Genomic DNA, 18,113 nt, shown 5'->3' with positions numbered 1-18,113 from the left:
ACCGAAAAGGTCCCTCCTGGCACCGGAGCCTGAGAGGAGTAGTTGATCTCACAGCCCTGCCTGCCTCCCACACAGGTCCCTCAGCGCCCTGAGAACTAATTGGTCTAATTAATGCTGGTGTCGGGAGGGAGTGTCTTGAAATTCCTGAAGAAAAAAAAAATGCTAAGACGTGTCATCCGCTTAACATCTTAACATCTGTTCCTCCCTCCACTGCACTTAACCGTCTTACCGTTGAAGGGCACCTTAGCAGCTCAACGCCAACAAAATACCCCAAACTGGGGTGAAGAAAAACAACAAAGGAAAATAGTTTTTTTCCCGGAGGGATGTATTATGTACACCAATTTTTGGGGTCGTTCCTTCTTTCTATGGTGCACGTCTGCCTCGGTAAGTGCTTCGTCTTTTGTTCTGTTTGCCGGATAGGGCATACATATATATATATATTTGCTTTAGCACCGCGTACATAATTTTAGAAAACGACGTTTTCACGTATGCTGTTGAAATGTGGTTACTTATTTATTTGTAATGGTGCGAGCAGTGCTTTTCTGGCAACTGGTGAGACCCCAGAGACATTATTTAACGGGTTTAGAAGGAAACTATAACCATGTTTAACCCTATGTTTATGAAAAATGTTTTGCATGACTGCACGATTCCAAGGCGACCTATGAAAGATCTGTATTTATTTATTTATGTATTGCCAATTGAGGAATTTGTACTGGGGGACCCTGCACATCGAATTACTTCTAGACGTAGTGAGGTTCTTAACACAGTTTGCATTGCGTTGTCTTGCAGTGAGGTTGTCTGTGTCAATTGTAGAATTTGTAGGTATATTTCTTAGTTACGCTGTAAAGAGCATCACGTTGATACCCCTTCTCACAAGTTTGTATGAATAGCTCCAAGAAGCCGGAAAAAAAACGCTACACTTTACAACAAACATCTTATAATTTCAAGCAATGTCTGTGTTATGGTGAATGGAATCAAATTGGAACACACATCCACCGTGACGTACCGATTACGTTTATACAGATGTTTATCCAGTAGTAATGGCATAGAATACATTTTAAAGTCAACATGTTTACACAATTTAATGATAACAGTATGGGTGCTAAGTCACAACTCGGCTGTGGACGGGTTGTGGTGTTATTTAAAGACACCGAAGTAAAGAAGGAAACGAATCTGGTCCCATGAGCCATCCTCGCTTTGTTGTGTCCCTCTCCGCAGATCACACTTTGAGTTTCATTCTTCAAGGGCAGCTGAATATTCCTTCTCTAATTTCCGTTAATCCCTCCTTCAATGACGTTGAGGCGGTAGTCTTAAGCCTTTTTATTGTCTCCCCCCCACCCCCCCTGCAAGGGACATAGCTATCATTGGTGCAGCGTGTGAAGTCACACCATGATCCAGAGGAGCCCTATAAACCCTGATTTTTGCTATATTTTACTTCCCAAACAGTAGTCAGTGGGCCCATTTTCTTTGCTTGCACTGCAGCCCATGACAACCTTGTTACTCTACCACTGTCCTCCCTGCACCCCTATAAAATGATTTGATCATAGATCACTAAAATGGAAAACAAGTTCTCACAATTATTATATAAAATCTTAAATATTCCAGCAAGTTCAAGAGTTTTAAAATATTTAAATACACTTTCTGACAAATACAAAGTTGATGCGCAGTAGTGCTTATCAACCTTGAACACCAGATATATGAAGGGTAATACAAACGAAGCACATATTTCAAGTGAGAAATTTCCAGATTCAATATTCTGTCTTATTTTTTTTCTTAGGCTAAATCCTATTAGTGAAATTGAAAAGATAATGTAGCAAAAGAAGTCAAAACAAGTCAAAAAATGAAAGGGACTTAAGACAGATGCAAAGAAAATTTGACAAAAAAGTATGCTCATTTTGGAGTTTTATGTACAACATTAATGTTTTGAATAAAACAAAACACAGAAATTCACCAGTTATCCTTAGCAGAGCTAACTATAAATTTAGCCCCTGCAATGCACTGCTTATGACCTCACTTATTACATCACTCACGGCATGCTCTATGGTATGACATAATTAATGACATCACTTATGGCATCTCAACTGACACCACAGATGATATCATCCAATGAGTGTGCTAGTTGTTTTATAGTTTAAATAGTGGTGGGCAACTACGACATTACTTTTCTACCTAAGGTTGTACAGCCTGTGTCAAGCTAATCATTGTTTACAAAATGCATGTGCTCCTAATGCACCATAGGTTTGAAGAGGTATTGAATACATTATACTTCTTTGTATTGAAGAGTAACTCTGTGTGCAAGTGACAGTTGATGACTTGTGTTCATTATCTTCCACACAAGTTTTTTGGTACTGCAGTAGAAGTTTCCAACAGGCCAGATTACTACATATAAAGTATTGTACGCATCCTTGAGCTATTAGACTGAATCATCTCAGCATGACAATTTCTACTTAACATAGAAGACCACCAGGAACTACAATTTATACATGTGCTTGTGTTGTTTTGGAATATGGGCAATCAGTAAAGTTTTCAACTAAGTATGAAGGCTGAAGGTAGTATGATCTTTAGCACCTTCAGGCCTTGTTTACTTTAAGTGAGCAGTCTCTCTGTGAACACGTTTGGCATAGAAAAAGCACTGTTCTTAGCAGATACTTTTTAATACTCTGTGGTGTATTTCTCATGAGAGTTTCTCTGTCTGCAAAACGTATGGTACAGAGTAAATTCTCTCCATAGAGTAAGCAGTGTTAATAGTACCCACTTTTCAACTTATATCCACTTCATTTCTCGATGTAGTGTTCAGTGACTGTCAGGGGTTTGATACAGGTAAAGACTGTCCGTAATAGAGCATTAGCTATATAACATGGCCTCAGTATATGGAGTATATGGAGGAACTTGGTTTTCCCGGAACAGTTGCATGCAGAGTGAACACTGTATGCACAATAGGTTATCCTTTCTTGAGTGGTTCAAAGTCAACATGAACTCGACTATCAATGAACTGCGAATGGTATAGGATCAATGTTGCACATAACACATGCTAGCTTTACCTATTGGGGTTGTATGTATGATAGCAATAATGATATTTCATAATATTCTGAACTATTTTACTTTTATAGCTTGAATGCTATACCCATTTATAGAGCAATGTGTACAAAAGAAGCTTGAAGGATATAATCAGTGAGGTCATCAGTAATGTCATCAATGATTTGATTTGAGATGTCGACAGTGATGTCATAGAACATGTCATGAGTGATGTAATATGTGAGGTCACAAGCAGTGCAAGGCGGAGGCGCAATTTATAGTTAGCTCTGCTAACTATAACGGGTGAATTTCCTTGTTTACTTTAGCTTAAGACGTTAATGTTGTCACTGACATATTCACCAAACTATAACCTTAATCTAACCTTTGTTTTTTTCACTGAATTTCTTTGAACAAAGCAGATCTTTTTATCACACCTAACTATAACATTACTTTAGCCTTTATTTTTTTCTGAGAATTTCTAGAGTTTTTTAATGTAAAGTAATATTTTATTACCATACGCCTTAAGCCGCACACGGCCAAAGGGTTTTAGCCACAGGGCCTTATGTTGTTTGAAGAGAAGGGGGGCAACGTGGCCCCCCTTTCTGCAACTTATTATGCCCTGGCGAACCCAACCTGTCTTCTTTTTTTAAAGGGGAGGGGGCCAAGTAGCTTCCCTCCCCGAGCCTTCTTAAACCCTGGGTACAGCACCCCAGGGCCTTCTTTTTATAAAAGCAGAGGGGGGCCTTGTGGCACCCCACCCAGCGCCTTATTGGACTCTGGAGAACCTCTTCACCAGAGCCGTTTTATTTTATTAAAGGGGAGGGGGCCACGTGGCAACCCTCCTACCCCCAGGGCTGTTTTTCTTATGAAATGGGGGGGCCATGTAGCATCCTCCCTGAGCCTCTGCACAGCCACTCTCCCAATTTTCAATGATTTCACCCCCAGGGATAGGCTCCTCTGGCTTGTGATAGCTTGGGGAGTGGGGCCACTTGGCCCCCTTGCCATAGACAATGATTTTGTCCCTGGGGTGGGCTCCCTAGGGCCAGTAAAGGCTAGGTGAGGGGGCACATGCTCCCTTCCATTATTAAAACAAGGTGGCCCTAGCTGTAATTTTTTTTTACGATCCATTGGGATCGCAGTGGGATTGCGACAATTTTTACTGATTTCTTTTTGTTTTTGGCCTGGGAGTCCATCTGGTCCCATCATGGGGCCTAGGGGGTCAGGGTATCCCTGACTTCCTCCTTATATACAGATACACAATTATTTTTAACCCTAATTTCTCCAAAACTACTCAACAGATTTACACCAAATCACAAAAAGCACATTCTGTGGACCAAGATCTAGCTTCCTGACAAATTTGGTGCAATTCCGTTCTGCAGTTTTTGTAGTAGCCCTTCTTAAACAAGTCTATGGAAAAGGCATGGGGATTTTGTGTTTTGGGGCCCAGTGCTGCCCCCTCCCTTATTTTAAAATTTAAACATTGAAGAAGTGGCCAGGCCCAGTGGATGGTGTCCCCGGGGCTGAAATTGGCCCATGATGGAGGGTGGGGGCTTGGCCCACCTCCCTTAAATTAAAAAAACAAAAAAGGCCAGGCCCAGGGGAGGGGGTCACGCAACCATCTCCCGTTATAAAGAAGAAATAAATCAATAAAAAAGGGACGGCAAGTCGCCATAGGCCGCCCATTTTCTGCTCCACTCTGAAAATGCACCTCCTGGTGCACAACTGTTTGGGGGATGAAGTCCCCTTGGCTGCAGAGGGTCCGTGGTGGTCAAGTACCCCTCTTGTTACCTGCAGTAAGTCCCACAGAGCACGGTTGATGAGAGGATGTCGGAGGCCTCACCCTTTTTCTCAACCACTCTGCAAACACACCTCATGGCACACTGCTGATTGAGGGATGAAATCCCTTTAACTCTAGAGTGTCTTTGGGGGCCAACAAGCCTTCCTGTTACCTGCAGTAACCCCCAACCAGCGGCATTGCTGAGAGGTGTTCGGCAGCCAGGACTCCTTTCTCCACAACTCTGCAAATTCGTCCCCTGGCACACTGCTTGTAGTGGGGTGTAGTCCTATTGTATGCTGAGGGTTCTTTGGGGCCCAGAAGCCCTCCTGTTACCTCCAGTAAGTCCAAGATAGCAGGATTCCTGAGAGGTGGTCAGAGCCCCCCTTTCTCCACCACTTTGCTAATGCGACTACTTGTTAAAAAACCATAGAAATTCACTTAAAAACTCATAGATTACTGGTACGTATAGTTAGAAAATAGCTATGTAAAAACAGAGAAATTCACTGGAAAAAACAAAGGTTACATGGCCGTTATAGTTAGGAAATGGAATTAAAAAACACCTTAGAAATTCACTGAAAAAACTAAAGGACACTGGGATGTTATAGTTAGGCTCAGGTTTCACTAATAAAAAAACTGTGAAATTCAGCAGATATAGTTAGCTTAACTAACTATATATAACTCATGCCCGCAATGTTGTGGCCTCACTTATTACATCACTCATGACATGGTCAGTGACATCACTGATGACATAATCCATGGAATCACGGATACACCCACTCACACTCCCATAGAACCTTCTACACACCCACTCCCACACAACCATTCACATACCCATACCAGTACTTACACCTCCATTCACTGATTCATGGATCTATGCACACATCCACTCACACACCCATACAGCCACTCATACACCCACTCACTCACTAATGCAGCCACTGACATATCCACTCATATACAAATACAGCCACTCACATACTAAGTCAGTCACCCATAGAACTACTCATACACCTAGTCACTCACCCATACAGTCATTCACACAGCTACTTACTCACCCATATAGATACTCACACACACACCCACTCACTTACTCATACAGATACTAACATGTATTCACTCACTTATACAGTTACTGACACAAACACACACTCACCCATACAGCCACTCTTACATTCTCTCACTCACCTGTACAGTCACTCATATACCCCATCACTCACCTATACTACCTTTCACACACCCAGTTATTCACCCATATACTACTGACATATCCACTCTCTCAATCACACAGCCATACACATACTCACTCACCCACACGGCGACTGACTCACCCACTCAATCATTTATACAGGGAGTCACACAGACCCTCACACACCCACACAGACACTCAGACAACCATACAGGTACTCTGACAACCAATCACATATACAGCCAGTCATGTACCCACTCACACACCCAGAAAAGCCACATAGAAACCAACCGGCAGACTGATACAGACATTGATACAACCAGTCACTCACCCATACATTCACTGAGCTACCTAATCATTCACTTATACAGTCAGTCACGCACCCACTGAATCATCAATACAGGCACTCATCCAACCACTGATTCACCAATACACCTTGATATGTATATTTTATGCTCAAAAACCTTTTAAAAACAGTAAGTGGAGGATGTCATCAGTGATGCCATTTGAGATGTCATCAGTGATGTCACTGACCAAGTCATGATGAGTGATGTAATATGTGAAATCATAAGCATTGCATTGCGGTGGCATAAGTTATAGTTAGCTCAGCTAACTATAACTGCTGAATTTCGCTGGTTTTGTACAAGGGAGCCTAACTACAATGTCCCTGTAACCTTTTTTCAGTGCATTTCTAAGTTTTTCAAATTCTATTTCCTAACAATAAAGGCCCTGTAATCCTTGTTTTTTTAATTCAATATATGTATATATATATTACCTACTGGCGATCGCCAGTAGGTAGTTATAGTTAGGACCTAGTTACCATAGGAAAATGGCAACATTCTATTCCCAATAATTTTGGCGACGATTGATGAATCTTCGCGAAATTTTCCAAACTAATTCTTTGTTGAGAGGTGTGTGCACAAAGAATAGACGTGGTTTCTAAATGGGTGTCAGGTTTAGGTTAATTTTGGAAGTAAATAGCGTATTTGCCTAGGCCATACATCACCGATTCCTGGTTAGACTGGAGACGTAAGGGGGAATAATGAGGATAGAGTTCAAATGTCTGAGTATACTTTGAAAGTTATTATATCAAAGTAGTAGGATTGAAGTGTATTATAGAAAATTTAAAGGAAAAAGTCAAAAAAGATGGAAAAAAATCCACTCAAGAATAATGTGAGTTTCTTACAAGTCTTGGAGATTCCAGTCCAGAAGTTCTTCAGCTGCTTGAGATACGTAATGTTCCAAGAGGCTATTGTTGCCATCGTGTGAGAAAAGCGCAGCGATCCAATTCATATCCTCGAAAGGACAGTAATGTTCCTCGAATGTTGGAGCGGTAATTTGAATGGGCAGGCAATCTGCGATGTTGTGAAAGGTCGCACGTTGCAGGAGACCTTTCATGGCTGCGCAGAAATCCCATTGCGCTGCGATTCCTTTTTGCATTGCATTCGCCATTGCTCCGCTGCCAGAACAATGACGTTCATGGTTTTCAAGATACTCCATTACCTGCTGGATATCTGGAGCGATTGTTGAGATGTTGGCAAGGCATACGTCCATTCGCCAGTCGAATGGGCAAGTTTTGCAATCAAATGATGGTTGCACGCATATTGCATATGTGTAGATAAATGTTATGTTGTAGCTAGCTCCGATAATAGATAGAGGCAGGAAGCCGAAAAGTTTTCCGTTTTTTTACAGTATTGATGTAGCTTGGCATAGATGCGTATTCTGTCGGACATAGTTGTTACCATAGAGAGCATAGCCATTTCTACAAGTAGAATTAGTAGTAGGATGGCTGCAAAGAGGGTGAGAATTATGGGCACTGTTCCTGTTATTCCAGAGATGATCGAAAGAATGTCTGAATGTAATCTGGTATTAAAAGAAGAACAGTTTGAAAGCGTGTTAGAAGGCTGTAGGAGACCGTGTTAAAAAAGTGTGCCAGACCTTGAGTGTGGCAAGCTGGCCAGAGCGGGGTACTGATGGAGAGAGCGGTGCCTCATGTCCTGAGCGGATGCCAGGCGAGGCGAGGTGCGTACCCTACAATTTTCGGGTCTCTTTCCCTGTAAAAACCTTATGGGAACGTACTTGAACAATCAGGTTGTATTGGGTATTTACCCTAAACCTTTTTTGTGTATATAAGTTTCCTTTTCACACGTTTTTGCAGTAGCGTCATTATGGTCCTGATGAGAGCTTGGACTCCCTAGTCCAGTAGCCGAAACATGTAGACCGACACCCTGACAGTTATTTGTTAAGCTGTCCACGCACTGTTTTTAAAGTGGCACCAAGACAGCACCAGAATAAAATTGATTGTGTCTTGATAGCCATGTTTAATAGCACTTTTTCCTTTCATACTCTTTGCACTGCAAACCATCACCCCATCTTTGGCACCCACGACTGGGACTACCACACAACCACCACAATCACCTATGTGGTTGGCTTCTATGGTTAAGTCCACAGTTCCCAGATGATGATTAGCCACCTCTGGTGGGTGATGGGAACTTAACTTTTTGGGTAAGCCCCAGATGGTTTTCTGCTTCACTCTACTTAATATATCAGTTTTTGTTACACAGAACTCTAGACCCACAGTATATTTTTTGTATGATGCTTGCAATGTTCAACACTCCGTCCATCATTTCCTTTGGTTTTTGTATGTGAAAGAGGGCAGACCACATGCCGGCGGAAGATCCTGGGCTGAGGTCTGCGAGCTCAGAAGGCTCCTGGGATTAACGCTGGCTACCGCGACACAGGCGCACAGAGCCCAGCCTGAGGACCAGGAGCGTGGAGTGCTCTGTGTAATAGTAACACAGTACTCCGACAGGTACCGACAGTGGAACGGTGTTTTGATACCATAGTGGATGATGTTAGAACTGTATCTGAGAGTGGAGATGAAGGTACTCCCTTTGACCAGCTGCAACCAACTCTGGGTCCCAACAGTGGAACGGTGTCTTGATCCCATAATGGATGATGTCCAATAATACCTGCTGCTTGCTTTTCACAGAACTCCCTCCGTTGAGGTGCATCACACTCTGTGCTTCCGTAGCTAACTGCTGTATAGGATTATTGGGCTTTGTTGACTGTAGTTGCTGGACTATAGCACAGTACATGAGGTCCGAACAATGAAACAGGGTCTTGATTCAATGATTGAAGATGTCAGAAGTTAAAGTATGTGATGATTTCGGTGTACCCCCTCCAATCAGGTGCAACCAACTCTAGGTCCGAACAGTGGAATGGTGTCTTGATCCCACAATGCACGATGTTAGAACTGCATCTGCGAGTGGAGATGGAGGTACTCCCTTTGACCAGCTGCAACCAACTCTGGGTCCCAACAGTGGAACGGTGTCTTGATGCCATAATGGATGCTGTTAGAACTGCATCTGAGAGTGGAGATTAAGGTACTCCCTTTGACCAGGTGGAACCAACTCTAGGCTGCAACAGTGGAACGTTATCTTGATTCCACAATGGAAGATGTCCGATATTAGAATTTGCTTAATTTTTACAGAACTCCTTCCGTTGAGGTGGATTAGACTCTGTGCTTCTGTAGTTAACTGCTGCACATGATTATTAGGCATGGTTTATTGCAGTTGTTGGAGTACACAGAGGTACAGCATGTTCGAACAGTGAAACGAGGTCTTAATTCTATGATTAAGGATGTCAGAAGTTAAAGTGTGTGATAATTTTTGTGTATAACTTCTGATGAGGCGCAACCAACTCTAAGTACCAACAGTGGAATGGTGTCTTGATCACACAAAGGACGATGTCCGATATTACCTGTTGCTGGTTTTTCACAGAACTCTGTCTGTTAAGGTACATCAGATTCTGTGCTTCTGTGGTTAAGTGCTGCACATGGTTATTGGGCTTAGTTGACTGGTATTGCTGGAATACACCGTGTTAGAGCAGGTCCAAACAGTGAAATGGGATCTTAATTATATGATTGAGGATGTTAGAAGTTACAGTTTGTGATGATTTCTGTGTACCCCCTCTGATGAGGTGCAAGCAACTCTAGGTCCCAACAGTGGAATGGTATGTTGATCCCACAATGGATGATGTTATAACTGTATCTGAGAGTGGAGATGGAGGTATTCCCTTCTACCAGCTGCAACCAACTCTAGGTTCCAAAAGTAGAACTGTGTGTTGACTTCACAACACACCGACAGCAATCCCGACAGCAAGAAAGCCTCATGGTTCACCGACGATCTCAAAGACTCCAAGAAATCCTGCAGCACCCTCGAAAAAGCCTGGCGCCACGACCAGTCAACAGAAAACATGACAGCCCTCAAGAACGCCATCCGCAAACACCACCAGCTGATCCGCACCACCAAAAGGACATCATTCAGAGACCGACTGGACAACAACACCCACAGCAGCAAGGAACTCTTCAGCATCATCAAAGAGCTCTCCAACCCCAGCGCCAGCAACAACGACATCACGCCATCGCAAGACCTCTGCGACTCACTCGCCACGTTCTTCCACCGCAAGATCGCCGATATACACGACAGATTCGGCGCTCAGACTACGTACCCAGCCACTGAACCAACGCCCCTCACCACCACCCTATGCACCTGGAACCCCGTCAGCACGGAAGACACCACCCACATGATGAACACCATCCACTCCGGCTCCCCAGCCGACCCCTGCCCACACCACATCTTCAACAGAGCCGACTCCATCATCGCACCCCAACTCCGGGACATCATTAACAACTCCTTCACGTCCGCCACATTCCCGGAGAGCTGGAAGCATGCAGAGATCAGCGCCCTCCTGAAGAAACCCACCGCGGACCCCACAGACCTCAAGAACTTCCGTCCCATCTCGCTACTCCCCTTCCCCGCAAAAGTCATCGAGAAAACCGTCAACAAACAGCTGACCACCTTCCTCGAGACGAACAGCTCCCTCGACCCATCGCAGTCCGGATTCCGAGCAAACCACAGCACCGAGACCGCCCTCATCGCAGCCACCGACGACATCAGGACCCTGCTTGACAACGGTGAAACTGCCGCCCTCATCCTCCTCAACCTGTCGGCCGCATTCGACACTGTCTGCCACCACACCCTGACAACCCGCCTCCACCACGCCGGGATCCAAAGAAAAGCCCTGGAATGGATCACCTCCTTCCTCTCGGACAGAACTCAGAGTGTCCGTCTCCCGCCCTTCCGCGCAGCGGCCACCAAGATCATCTGCGGCGTACCCCAAGGATCCTCGCTCAGCCCTACCCTCTTCAACGTCTACATGAGCCCCCTCGCAACCATCGCACGCAAACACAGCCTCAACATCATCTCCTACGCCAACGACACCCAACTGATCCTCTCCCTCACCAACGACCCCACCAGAGCCAGCTTCCGGGAAGGAATGAAAGACGTCGCGGAATGGATGAAGCTCCGCCGTCTGAAGCTGAACTCAGACAAGACGGAAGTCCTCATCCTCGGACCATCCCCCTCTGCCTGGGACGACTCCTGGTGGCCCCCTGCTCTGGGCAACGCCCCCAAGCCCACGGACCACGCACGCAACCTGAGATTCATCCTGGACTCCTCCCTCACGATGACCAAGCAAGTCAACGCCGTTACATCTTCCTGCTTCAACACCCTCCGCATGCTCCGAAAGATCTTCCGGTGGATCCCCACTGGAACCAGGAAGACAGTCACCCAGGCCCTCGTCACCAGCCGACTGGACTACGGGAACGCCCTCTACGCTGGGACCACCGCCAAACTACAGATATTGACTCCAGCGCATTCAGAACGCATCTGCACGACTCATCCTGGCCATTCCCCGACACAGCCACATCTCTGCACACCTGAGAAACCTGCACTGGCTCCCCGTCAGCAAGAGGATCACCTTCAGACTCCTCACCCACGCCCACAAGGCTCTCCACGACATGGGCCCCGAATACCTCAATATCCGCCTCACGTTCTACACACCTACCCACCAGCTCCGCTCCGCCAGCCTCGCCCTCGCCACCGTCCCACGGATTTGCAGAACCACCACCGGAGGAAGATCTTTCTCCTACCTGGCAGCCAAGACGTGGAACTCCCTCCCCACCCCCTACGACTGACCGAGGACCATCTCTCCTTCAGGAAGCACCTCAAGACCTGGCTTTTCGAGCAGTAGCGGCACCCCCCCCCCCCTCCCAGCGCCTTGAGACCCTCGTGGGTGAGTAGCGCGCTCTACAAATGCTCTTGATTGATCGATTGAATGGACGATATTAGAACTGCATTTGAAAGTGGAGATGAAGGTACTGTCTTCGATCAGGATAATCCAACTTTAGGTCCCAACTGTGGAACGGTGTCTTTATCCCACAATGGATGATGTCCGATATTACCTGCTGCTTGCTTTTTTCAGAAGTTCGTGTGTTGAGGTGCATCACAGTCTGTGATTCCACAGCTAACTGCTACGCATGATTATTGGGCTTGGTTGACAGTAGTCGGTGGAGCATACTGTGGTACAGCAGGTGCAAACAGTGAAATGGCGTCTTGATTCTATGATTGAGGATGTTATAAGTTAAAGTCTGTGAAGATTTTTGTGTACCCCTTCTGATCAGGTGCAACCAGCTCCGTGCTTCCGAATCCAACGGTATGTGGCTGTGAGTTGTGAATGGCCACTGGATTTGGTGTAGACTGCGGTTCGCAGGGTTCACAATTTAGATTGCGTGGTGATTGTTTAATTACAGAATCCAGTAGTTAAGTAATTAGAACGTCTATTGAAACATACACAATATTGTTTTAGTATACTTGCTTCAAGAAGTTTTTTTATATCAGTTATAGGTTTAGTGAAATGACCACACTTTTTTTGGAAGTCCAAAGGAAATGTGAATAGTGTAGACTGTGGAGAGATGAAATCCCAATTCGAATTATATTGATTTATTCATCGTAGAGTTCTCTGTAACTTATATTGTTTTATTTTGTAAAGAGGGAGTGAGAAAAAGTATTGATGGTTGTGTGTGTGAGTACTGCTTTTAATTAACAATGCAGACAGTAGTGTTTGCAATTCAGATCGATTTGCTATTGTAGATGATGCAGTCCTGTAAGAGAAGAGACTGCTGTAGTGTGCTCTGTCTGTACCACTCATACACATCATTGCAGGCTCCGCACACGTTTTCTTTGCTTCGTGTATTGCAAACTGTAGAGCTCAAGTCAATGCTATGTGACTGTGGGCCCTTGCTGAATGCTCTCTCTGGCCTATACTGCAGACTTCAGTGTCCACACTCCACATTTGACATTGAGTCGGTATTATAGATGATGCAGTCCTGTAGGAAAAGACATTGCTCCAGTGCGCTCTATCTGCACCACTCATATGCATCATTGCAGGCTATGCACACGTTTATTTTTTGTTTGTGTATTGCAAACTGTAGAGCTCAAGTGAATGCCATGTGGCTGTGGGCCCTTGTGACCGCTCACTCTGGCCTACACTGCAGACAGCAGTGTTCACAATTGAGATTGAGTCGCTATTGTAGATGATGTAGTCCTGTAGGAAAAGACATTGCTCCAGTGTGTACTGTCTGCACCATGCATATGTATCATTGTAGGCTTTGCACACTCTTTTTTGTTGCTTCGCTGATGACAAACTGGGTAGGTGAAGTCACTTTACGTATCTGTGGGTCCTTTGTGACCGCTCTCTATGGCCTACACTGCAGACAGCAGTGTTCATAATTCAGATTGAGTCTGTATTGCAGATGATGCAGTGTTGATGGCAACAGATATTTCTCCTAGTACGGCCTGTCTACAGCACGCATTATCAGTGGCTGTGCACATGCTGAATGCTTTTGATGTAGTTATGTGAGTGCACTAGAACTGATGGAGCGTTTATGATATAATCTTTTTGTGTATTATTTCAGATCTTTTGATTGTGTGTCAGTACACCACAAGTTGTTGTTCTTTTACGATGGAATTATTTATGTATTATTTCACATCTACTGTCCCTACCTTACTGCAGCATAAATTATTGATTCTTTTAATATTGAATCTCTGTGTGTGATCCAATGATTACTGTTGTAGTTGATGTTAGCAGCAACCATTGTCTGAAGCAGTAGCGGTCCGTGGAGGGAGTTCGGTGAGGCAGTGAGGCGGGGCGGGGGAGGGGAAGGGGGGGAAATGTAAACACCGGAATATGGATGAACGGAGGTAAGTACACATTTAAATACCATTAATTACCATTTGGGTGGGAGGAGCTTCTTGAACATTCAAAGGGGTCTCTTTTCAATGGACTGAGGCATTTGATAAAGGCTGTGCGCCGAAACCGGTCATGCCGAATTCTTGTGAATAAAGAGTCCAGACGAGCCCCGCTGTGTCCCTTTCTTCTTTCGTGCTTGGAGGAAGGTTTGGTGATACACATTTAAATATATAAAACAAATTTTGTTGCACGCCCTGCATCGCATTTTGCGATGCAGCGCGCGCAAAGGAATTTGTTTAAAAAAAGGATGATTGAGTTGCAAAATATTAAAAAACAATTTGAAGAAATATAGGTTTTATAAACATTCAAATATGAAATTAACATTTAAAAAACCTCGAAATTCACTGAAAAAAACCATAGGTTTTACAGATGTTATAGTTAGGAATTAGCATTTAAAAAACCTTAGAAATTCACTGAAAGAACCATAGGTTTCAGGGACGTTATAGTTAGTTGGACATTTGACTCCAAACCAGAGAAAGTTGCCTGTTATAGTTAGTTGAGCTACCTATAACTCGCGCACCTGCAATGCACTGCTGATGATGTCACATATTACATCACTCATGACATGGTCAGTGACATCACTCATGACATCACTGATGACATCTCAAATTACATCACTGATGACATCACTGATGACATCATCCACGTGATAGTCTGACACACCTCTTCACACTGTAATATAACCTTTGATAGACGCACTGTAAAATACAGACTACCGTTTTGAAAAGCATAGACACACAAATACCAGATACTAGATATCCATCCACTGATTCCTATCTATATATTGTGAGCCAGATATACACTGATACAGTCACTCATACATGGTGCCACTCATAATTACATCAGTATAATATCCACTCATACACGTATATATACATTTACACAGTGCTACTGATCCATAGAGTTATTCACACATCTATTCAGTAATGCCAAAAATCAATCATACTCACCTATGCAGATATATACACAACACCTGCCTTATTTATACACACATTACTTTCCTTATTTATATAGATACTATCACATACTTACTCTCTCGTACAATCAGTAATACATGTACACATTTGTGTATGTAGACACTCTTGCAATCACTGTCTTTCACATAGTCAATTATACACCCCAACACTCACATATATTGTGTAAAAACATATATAGTTACTCACATATATACAACTGAGACATCAATTCACGAATGAACACACTTGTTTACACAGTCAGCTATCTATACAGATGTTCTGAGATGCACTTTTGAATCTATAGAACCAGTGAATCGTCCATTCAGACATGTATGCACAGAGTCAGACACCACCCACACACCCACATAGACAGTCAGACCCCCATACAGATACTCATACAATCAATGAAAAACACATATACACACTGATGTAACTACTCACCAAGCCATGCACCTGCTTACACACCAAGTGAGAGACTAAGAGAGACATTCACACAGTCTAGTCACTAATCCATGCATTCAGTAACATACATTCAATCACTGACTTATAGAGTCAGTCATGCATCTACTAAATAATGTATTCAGGCACTTTTACATCGACTTATTCTTGAATAGACCTTGGCATAGATATACATGAAAAATATTTCAACTTTACAGAAACACACATTCACTGGATGATGTCATCAGTGATGTTATCAGTGATGTCATTTGAGATGTCATCAGTGATTTCATGAGTGATGTCACTGACCATGTCATGAGTGATGTAATATGTGACGTCATCAGCAGTGCATTGCAGGCGCGCGAGTTATAGTTAGCTCAACTAACTATAACCGGCGAATTTTTCTGGTTTTATATGAGTCAAATGTCCAACTAACTATAACGTCCCTGAAACTTATGTTTTTTTCAGTGAATATATATATTGACGAATCTTCATGAATTTATCAAAACTTATACTTAGGCAGCTGGCTGCTGTGTTGAAAGTTTCGGGGTGATCCGTCAAGTGGGGGTCCCAAAACACGTTTTCCCCTTGCATTTTCAAATAGGGACTTTGAACACAACTACAGCCCAAACCGCGGAATGGAATTACACCAAATTTGCCAGAAAGCTAGATGTTGGTCCAGAAAGCATTCTTTTTGTGATTTGGTGTAAAACTGTTCAGTAGTTTCAAAGATATTCAAGGCTAACAAAATATAGATATCTAGGGAAGTGAATCCTTGCAGTGGACTCACGGATCCACAGTCCCTGTGCTGTAATTTGATTGGCTGCCTACACTTCAACCAGGAAATGCTGTCAGCCATCTTAGGACTCGGCTTGAAGCCTCCCTCCCTGTGGCAGATGTTTGCCAACTAATGCGGGGGCCGCAGCCCTGGGGACTGCCACCTCCCAGGGGCTAAATAAACAAAATGAATGGGGGGGCCCGTGCCACCTCCCACTCAGCTCTGGTACCACCACCTCCCCGGGGTACTGTTTAAATAAATGCAGGGGGTCCACGCGGTCCCTAGCAGCACCAGGGACTGCCACCTTCCCAGGGCAATCATTATATTGGAGGGGGATGCACTGCCCTGGGGACTGCCACCTCCCCGGGTCAGTGAATTTAAAGTAATGTGTGTGCGCCGTGCAGCCCCCCACAGGCACAGGGACTGCAACCTCCCAAGGGGGCAATGAATGTAAAGGTTTGTGGGGTGGTGCACGACCCCCCCTTCAGCCCCGGGGGCTTCCACCTCCTGGGTAAATGAAAGTAAATACATGCTGGGGGCCCACGGCTCCACTGCAGCCCCAGGGACTGCCACCTCCCCAGCGCACTGTTTAAATGAATGCAGGGGGCCCGCCCGGCCCCCACAGCCCTGAAGACAGCCACCTCCCTGGGACAATTATTAAATTGTATGGGGACGCGCAGACCCTGTGTTCCGGGGACCACTACCCCCTCAGGGCTACAATCAAATAATGAAAAAAGTCAGTTACGGATCCCCGGCCCCGGGGGCCACCACCTCCCCGGGGCTAAAACAAACACTGCAGAAGTAGCCCAAGGCCCTCCTGAAAGAGCTACAGAAGGCCTTGCGCCTGCCACCCCCCAGGGCCGGCTTCTGCTACATCCTGAGGTGCCCAACCTCGGGAGGTAGTTGTGGCTTTTGCTTGGTGGGAGCTGACAGCTCCCGCCAAGCAAAAGCAAACATAACTCCACTTTCTGCAAGCTGCGGCTGTTGCAAAAAGCAGAGTTTTTTCTTCTGGTTCCCCTCACACAAATATGTGTGCAGGGAAACAGATGTAAACAATGCTCCAGCAAGCAGGGTGCTGCTATATAAAGCTACTCCCTGCTTGCTGGAGCAATGCCGGCTTCTGCAGGAGTCGGCACCTAGCTGAGACTGGGGGGCGTGGAGGCTCCCCTGTGGTCCTATTTCACAATGGGTGCTCTGGGTAGGCTTAAAGGCACCCAGAAAAACATGGCTGGGCACTGGGAGATGGGACCCTAGGGGCCGAAGTTGGCCTAGGGAGGCAGTCACGTAGACCCCTCCCATTAAAAGAGTAGTATTTGGCTGCAGGAGTTAGTTTACCCCAGGGCCCAGAGAGTCCACATGGCCCTCTTTTATTTAGTTAATGTCGAACAGGGGAGGTGGTGGTTCCGGGAGCCTGGGAGGGTCCATGCAGCCCCCATATATCAATTTTACCTTGTCCCAGAGAGGTGGTGGTCCCTGGGGGGTCTTCGTGGCCCTCCTAAATATTTAAATAATGTTACTCCGGGGACTTAGTGGTCCCCAGGGCCTGTGGTTTCTGCATTGCCCCCCTGATATTTAGTCTATGAAGCCCTGGGGAGGTTGTGGTCCCCTTGGTACGGGGTCCATTCTGATCACATATATTTATTTTATGTTGTCCCGGTGGAAGTGGTGATCCCAGAGGGGGTCTGTGTGGCTCGCTAACTTTTTCAGTTATGTTGCCCTGAGAGGTGGTGGTCTGTGTGGCCCCCTACATATATTTATTTAATGTAGCCCCGGGTAGGTAGTGGTGCCCGGTGTATTTCTTATTATACT

At 44.9% G+C, this 18,113-nt stretch overlaps 1 protein-coding gene across 2 annotated transcripts in view; it reads left to right on the top strand.

Moving 5' to 3' along the window:
* The first annotated feature begins 230 nt into the window (after positions 1-230).
* The window catches only part of CDHR1 (cadherin related family member 1), a 428,602-nt gene continuing 410,719 nt past the window's right edge, over positions 231-18,113 (top strand). For both annotated transcript variants that reach the window (XM_085608499.1, XM_085608507.1), the window contains exon 1: positions 231-384. In XM_085608499.1, coding sequence (XP_085464625.1) covers positions 324-384 — 61 coding nt within the window. In that variant the 5' untranslated portion in view covers positions 231-323. The remainder of the gene's footprint in view (positions 385-18,113) is intronic.

Source organism: Triturus cristatus, chromosome 1_2 (assembly GCF_964204655.1).
Source record: "Triturus cristatus chromosome 1_2, aTriCri1.1, whole genome shotgun sequence".
Taxonomy (NCBI): Eukaryota; Metazoa; Chordata; class Amphibia; order Caudata; family Salamandridae; genus Triturus; species Triturus cristatus.
The sequence above is the reverse complement of the archived record's forward strand: the minus strand, read 5'-3'. Positions and strand labels throughout refer to the sequence as shown.